Here is a 6,333-nt window from a genome sequence, read left to right as displayed (position 1 = left end):
TTTGGAGAATTTTTTTTAATAGTATCAGAAAAATACACGTTATTTAATAAAACACTATGAATCTCAATAAAATCGAAATATTAAAATAACGACCAATGACTGGCCAATTTTTGCCTGTCCCAGGAAAAAGCTGAAATGATGTCCCTGCCACACAGTGGGAAGTACCATGATGGTATATATGTGTAGATGAATATTTTGATATTTCGACCCGTGAAAAATGGCAATCCAGCTCCAAACAAGAAAGGGTTGCCCATACTAGGTTTAAAGGATAAAACTGTAAGTGTGTATAATTATTTATTAATTCATTTTGGTAATTGTATAAATTTCGTTAATAAAGTAAAAACATAAAAAAATATTCGCGCAGAGTTTTGAGGATTTTTTTACATTCGAATGAATACAATCTGTGCGATTACGCTATTTTTCAATAGATATGAATTTGCATATGTTTCAAAAGATATTGCTTAGATTTGAACGATTTTTCACAGTTGTTACACTTGTAATTGAAGGAATCGCTATGAGTCCTCCCATGCTTTAAAAGTGAACGTTTAGTTTTAAACGCTTTACCGCATTTTTCGCATTCGTGATTGAACGAATCGACATGATTGTGCATATGCTGTGAAAGATTACGTTTAGTTTTGAACGATTTATGGCATTTTTCGCATTCGAAACTGCGAGAGTAACCGTGAACTTCCTTTGTGTGACGCGTGAGAATAGATTTTATTTTAAACGCTTTATTGCATTTGTTGCACTCGAAGCTATAGGAATCGTTATGAGTTTGCACATGTATTAAAAGATAGTGCTTAGTTTTGAACGACATTTCGCATTCGTTGCATACAAAATCGTCATAATCGCAATGTTCGATCGCGTGCGTTAAGAGTTCGCTCCTAGTTTTAAATATTTTACTGCATTTGTCGCATTTGTGATCGTAGACGCCGGCGTGTTGCGTATTATGCTGTACAAGAATACGTTTAGTCTTGAACGATTTTTCACATTTGTCGCATTCGAATTCGCGAGTATCGCCGTGAACCTCTTTCATATGTCGCGTGAGAATACATTTAACTTTAAACACTTTATTACATTTGTCGCATATATAATTGAAGGGGTCGTGATGAATTTTCATATGCCGCAAGAGACATTTTTTTATTCTATACTCTTTACCGCAGTCGACGCATTTGTGCGGGCCGGAATCTATATGATAATTCATATGCCACAGAAGACTATCTTTAGTATTGAACGCTTTTTCGCAATGGTTACACTTGTAAGTGCAGAGATTGTCGTGAATGCTCATATGCCGCATCAGACTAATTTTGCATTTATATTCCTTTTCACATTTGTCGCATTTAAAAATATAGGACTCTCTATGAAGTTTAGCGTGCACTGAAAGGTTACGTTTAATTTTGAACACCTTGCCGCATTTATCGCATTCGAAGTCGTACGATTTACTATGAATCTGCATATGTTCCGAAAGGTATTGTCTCTTTTTAAACGATTTTCCGCAATCGTTGCATTCGTAGTTATAAGATTTACTATGAATTTTCTCATGCTGCGTTAGGTACTGTCTGCTTTTGAACGCTTTTCCGCACGTCTCGCATTCGTAATCGCAAGATTCGTTGTGAGTTTTCATATGTTGTAAAAGGTTTTTTCTATTCTTTAATGTTTTTTCACACTTGTTGCATTTAAAATTGTAAGTATCTTCGTTAAAATCTTCACTGCTCTCTTTTAAAAGCGCCTTAGTAGTACTTTTGTTGAGTATATCTTTAACATCGTGCGATTCTTAAACAATAAACAAATTTATTATTACTCAAGTAAATATCTATACGTATAATCATAATATTTGTAACTATTTTAAATCCGCATAATTTTTGGATACATTTTGGATGGTATAATAGAAAAAAGTGTTAAATATACCTGTTTCGATCATATCGTCCGGAACATTCGCGTTATTTCCTTGAGTGAAGTTGTATTCTATTTTTACACGTTCATACTAAAAAATAAGATAATAATATTTTTAACTAATAGATATTTAGTTATTCATTTTAGCTGAAGTAAAATACATCGTTATATTTGCCAATGCCGTCGTATTCCAATTTTACATCTTCGAACTAAAAAAATAAGGTATAATTGATTTTTTGCATTTTTAACTTTGAATGCAGTATTTTTACCTTAACTTTATGTTGGATCGTATTAAATGAATCATTTTCGCTTTCGGCGTCTGGTTCTACAAATATAACGAGTCCATATAACGAATATAATTGAAGATAATTTGAAATTGAATACCGGTTTTTATATAATACGAAATAGACATCGCAGCGACGAGACCAACTGTCAAAATTGACAACAAGCAACGCGCTCGGATATATTGTACCTACAATAGGTATAATATTTGTCCTAAACGCGCGTAATGCGAACCATGAAAATTATTTTAATAAATTAAATTAACGTTTGACTTTAGAAAAAATCATTTGGTCGATAAAATACATAAATTAAAATAATAAAATCGAAAAATTATATTTACTAGTAATTAAAAAATTACATTTATTTACTTTATTTTAACCAAAACTAGATAACACTGCTGTGAAGGTGGTAAAGGGCAACACGTTATTTGTCGGGAGTTTGATGATCGGCGATATAACTAAATTGCAAGCTATATTTCAAATAAATACTACTGCAGCAACTCAATATATATGTACACATGTACACTCAGCGAATAATTTACGCAAAAAATAGATACTGATTTTTCAAAGATAATCTTCTTTTTCGATGAGGCGCATTTCAAATTATCTGGCTATATAAATAAATAAAATGGGGTATATAAATAAACAAACAGTTAACGTATGGTGTGCATTGTCAGACGGCGCCGCTGGGCCTTACTTGGGGCTTATTTACACGCTGCGAGTTACTGGAAGTTGACTGGAGGGTCACTGGCACAACTGAAACAACTTTTGTAAAGAAAAAGCGACTAACGGGTGACAGTTGTCGTTTATCACGGTGCCACTTACCTCGCGCCAGTACGGTAGTGTGGTGGAAGGGGGAGGGGAGCGTTGGCGTGCTAGCAAAAAAGCCTTTAAGGCTAATTTACACGATGCTAGTCGGTGTGCCAGTAAGGTTGACAATCAACGAATGCCAGCGACTAGCACCGTGTAAACGTTTAACGCCAGTCAGTGGGCACGCTAGCAGCTGGCAGCTTCAACAGAACAAATGTTTTTTGTTTTCGCATTCGCCGCGTGTCAGTGACCTTCCACTCAATTTCCAGCTGGTATGCCAGCAACTGTCAACGTGTAAATAAGCCCTTATTTGAAAACGATGAAGACCAGACTGTAACAGTCAATAGTGAGCGCTATAGACGTATAATAACCGATTATTTTTAGCACGAAATCGAAGATATGAGGTTTTAACAATACAGCGCAACTTTCCATACATCGAGTGCAACGTTGGATGTTTGGGCGTGTGTACGTCTTGTTGACGTAGCGGTTGACCACTGACTGACCGCTCACGCTCCGTCGCTCGCCTCCCCCTCTCTCGCCCCGCTACAGTACTCCCCTCCAGTGAACTAGCCGTGAGCAGTTCACGATTAAGGCGAACCCAAGACGAAATCCTGCAGGTGGCCGGGTATTCATAGAGTCCTGGTCGGTCTTGATGTCGTGGGAGGCGGGCTGCGTAGCGTTGCTTGCTCATCCTCGGTTTCCGGGGGTAAAAGGTTGATCTCCGGCTGCAGCGGTGTCAACGAAGTCTCGTTCGATGGGGAAAAGTGGTGTCCCACGTAGCCTTACTGTGTATCTTCAGGTTGGATGAATGCAGGCTTGACGCGATCTATTGACACTGCAACACTTTTATCCCTGATCTTTAGCATCAAGACCCTTTCCGTACGGGAAAGCACTTCGTAAGGTCCGTCGTAAGTTGGGCTTAACGGAGCTGCAGCTGCATCGCGTCGGACAAACACGCTCTTAGCTGATGCCAGGTTCTTAAAAACAAACGTTGGTGTGCTTCCATGCTGACGAGGATTCTTAGGGCGTAGAGCTGCCATCTTAACACGCAAGTTGTCGACGAAATCTTGCGGTTCGTTGGGCGTAGCTCGAGTGCCCGCTGATACGAACTCGCCTGGCAACGAGAGTGATTGTCCGTATACTAACTCAGCGGTTGATGCTCCTAGGTCGTCTTTCCATGCCGCCCTGATCCCAAGTAAGACAAGTGGCAGGATGTCCGTCCATTCTTCTCCGTTGTGGCAGGTTATGGCTGCTTTCAGTTGCCGGTGAAAACGTTCCACCATGCCGTATAAGCTTTCGTAGTTCGTCATCCGTCGATTGAGCTGCGGCTAGGTCGTCAAAATTGATCGCAGCAGTCACAGCCTCCGTTCTTGATAATGCATCTGCGACCGTGTTTTCCTCACCGGGCACGTAATGTATATTCGTCGTAAACTGTCCTATGAAGTCTAGGTGTCGGAATTGGCGCGGCGAGCACTCGTCAGCCTTCTGATCGAGGGCGAACGTCAGCGGGCGGTGGTCGGTGAAGATTGTAAAGTTTCGCCCCTCAACCATGTGCCTAAAATAACGCACTGCTTCGTACATAGCCAATAGTTCGCGGTCGTACGTACTGTATTTCCGTTGGGCTGAAGATAATTTCCGAGAGAAGAAAGCTAACGGTTGCCAGCCCCTCATGGAAGTTTGCTGGAGGACTGCTCCCACGGCTACGTCTGATGCATCGGTGAATAGCGCTAGTTTCGCCTTAAGGTCCGGATGGGAGAGTAACGTAGCCTCGGCGACGGCGCGTTTGCAGTTCTCGAACGCACTTTCAGCGGTCAATTTCCATTCGATCGGCGTCTGGTCATTTTTTTTTACTCCGGTCAGCAATTGGTTCAGCGGCGCTTGCGAATCAGCGGCTTTACGTATGTGTTGCCGATAAAAATTCACCACGCCTAAAAATTCCCGCAATTGCCTGATTGTTCGCGGTTTCGGGAATTCGCTAATGGCCGTCACTTTTTCAGTCACTGGTCGCGTGCCGGCTGCGGATACGCTATGGCCAAGAAACGTTACTTCCGAAGCGGCAAACACACACTTGGACGCGTTGATCAGCACTCCGTGATCCTTCAATCGCGTAAACATTTCGCGCAAATGTCGCTGGTGTTCTTCGACGTCCTGCGAGGCGACTATAATGTCATCTATGTATGCGTATGCATAATCGAGCCCTCGCAAAACGCCATCGATGAACCGCTGGAAAGTCTGGGCCGCGTTTCGAAGTCCGAATGACATCATAGGGAATTCGAAGAGCCCGAACGGCGTGATAATCGCCGTCTTCTGCACATCTTCGGCTGCCATCGGAATCTGGTGATACGCGCGCACCAGATCTATCGACGAAAATATTCTTTTACCACTTAGCTGGCTTGCGAAGTCTTGAATGTGCGGCACCGGGTAACGGTCTGGTACCGTGCGTGCGTTAAGCGCGCGATAGTCTCCGCACGGGCGCCATTCTCCGTCTTTCTTGGGAACGAGGTGCAAGGGGGACGCCCAGCTGCTCTTCGATGGCCGGGCAATGCCATCACGTACCATCCTGTCGAAAGCGGTTTTCGCCTCCCGCATCTTCCTGGTGTCAAGGCGTCGCGGTTTAGCAGTCACCGGCGGTCCAGGTGCCGTCGTTATGTAGTGGACGGTATCGTGCTTAGCGCGAGCGTTTGGCTGTCCGTCGGGTCGGGTTATTTCCGCGAACTCGGTGAGCAGCGCGTGGAACTGCGACCGGTCGGAAACAACATGGACTTCCTCCGCAGCGTTTCGTCCAATGGATCTCCCTTTCGTCGTCGAGCGAGCGGCTCCATCAGTGAGTGTCGCGCGTTTCAAATCTACGATGAGGTGGAAATGCGACAAAAAATCGGCCCCGACGATGGGCCTAGTAACGTCAGCCACAACGAACTTCCATACAAACGCTCTTCCAAACCCAAAGTCTAATTTGAAAGTTCGCTGGCCGTATGTCTTGATTTTGGCTCCATTGGCCGCGAAGAGCTCGTATCTTGTGGGTTCGATGACGTCGGCTGCGCGGCGAGGATAAATCGACACTTCCGAGCCTGTGTCGATCAAGAATCGTCCACCCGATCGATTGTCGCTGACGATAAGGCGGCGAGATATTTCGAGGTCGTTTCCCGCCGCTCTTCGGGATTTGTTCCAAGCGCACGGGGGACGGCATCGTCTCGCTGCGCTTCCGTGCGTGCGGTGGAACCAGCACAAGTCGTTTCCGTCGGCGTCTGCGCATGCGCGTCACTCAGCCGCCATCTTGTTTTGCGGTGCGCGCCGTCCGCCACTGCTTGCCGCATCGACGTATTTTTCGCGAGAATCCTCCATCCCCTCT

At 43.8% G+C, this 6,333-nt stretch overlaps 1 protein-coding gene across 2 annotated transcripts; it reads right to left on the bottom strand.

Moving 5' to 3' along the window:
• Nucleotides 1-281: 281 nt before the first annotated feature.
• LOC148230290 (uncharacterized) lies at nt 282-3,471 on the bottom strand. 2 transcript variants are annotated; one of them, XM_088195041.1, is made up of 5 exons: nt 3,419-3,471; nt 2,163-2,218; nt 2,055-2,102; nt 1,909-1,984; nt 282-1,773 (listed from the first exon to the last, which is right to left on the bottom strand). In XM_088195041.1, the coding sequence occupies exons 4-5, from the start codon at nt 1,919-1,921 to the stop codon at nt 422-424; spliced, it is 1,365 nt and encodes a 454-aa protein (XP_088051167.1). In that variant the 5' UTR covers nt 1,922-1,984; nt 2,055-2,102; nt 2,163-2,218; nt 3,419-3,471; the 3' UTR covers nt 282-421. The 2 variants fall into 2 exon arrangements, with proteins under 2 accessions (XP_088051167.1, XP_088051166.1); XM_088195040.1 differs by lacking the exon at nt 3,419-3,471 and adding an exon at nt 2,278-2,731.
• Between the last annotated feature and the right edge of the window lie 2,862 nt (nt 3,472-6,333).

This window comes from Plectrocnemia conspersa, unplaced genomic scaffold (genome assembly GCF_051122295.1).
Source record: "Plectrocnemia conspersa isolate PC_06_02 unplaced genomic scaffold, ASM5112229v1 ptg000010l, whole genome shotgun sequence".
In the NCBI taxonomy this organism is placed as follows: Eukaryota; Metazoa; Arthropoda; class Insecta; order Trichoptera; family Polycentropodidae; genus Plectrocnemia; species Plectrocnemia conspersa.
This window is presented reverse-complemented; position numbering and strand designations above follow the sequence as displayed.

Coding starts and splice junctions, on each gene's coding strand:
- LOC148230290 (XM_088195040.1), bottom strand. CDS start 2,305: ATGTCTATTTCGTATTATATAAAAACCG. Junction 2,103..2,162: donor CGATCCAACATAAAGTTAAG/GTAAAAATACTG, acceptor TTATTTTTTTAG/TTCGAAGATGTAAAATTGGA. Junction 1,985..2,054: donor GCATTGGCAAATATAACGAT/GTATTTTACTTC, acceptor CTTATTTTTTAG/TATGAACGTGTAAAAATAGA.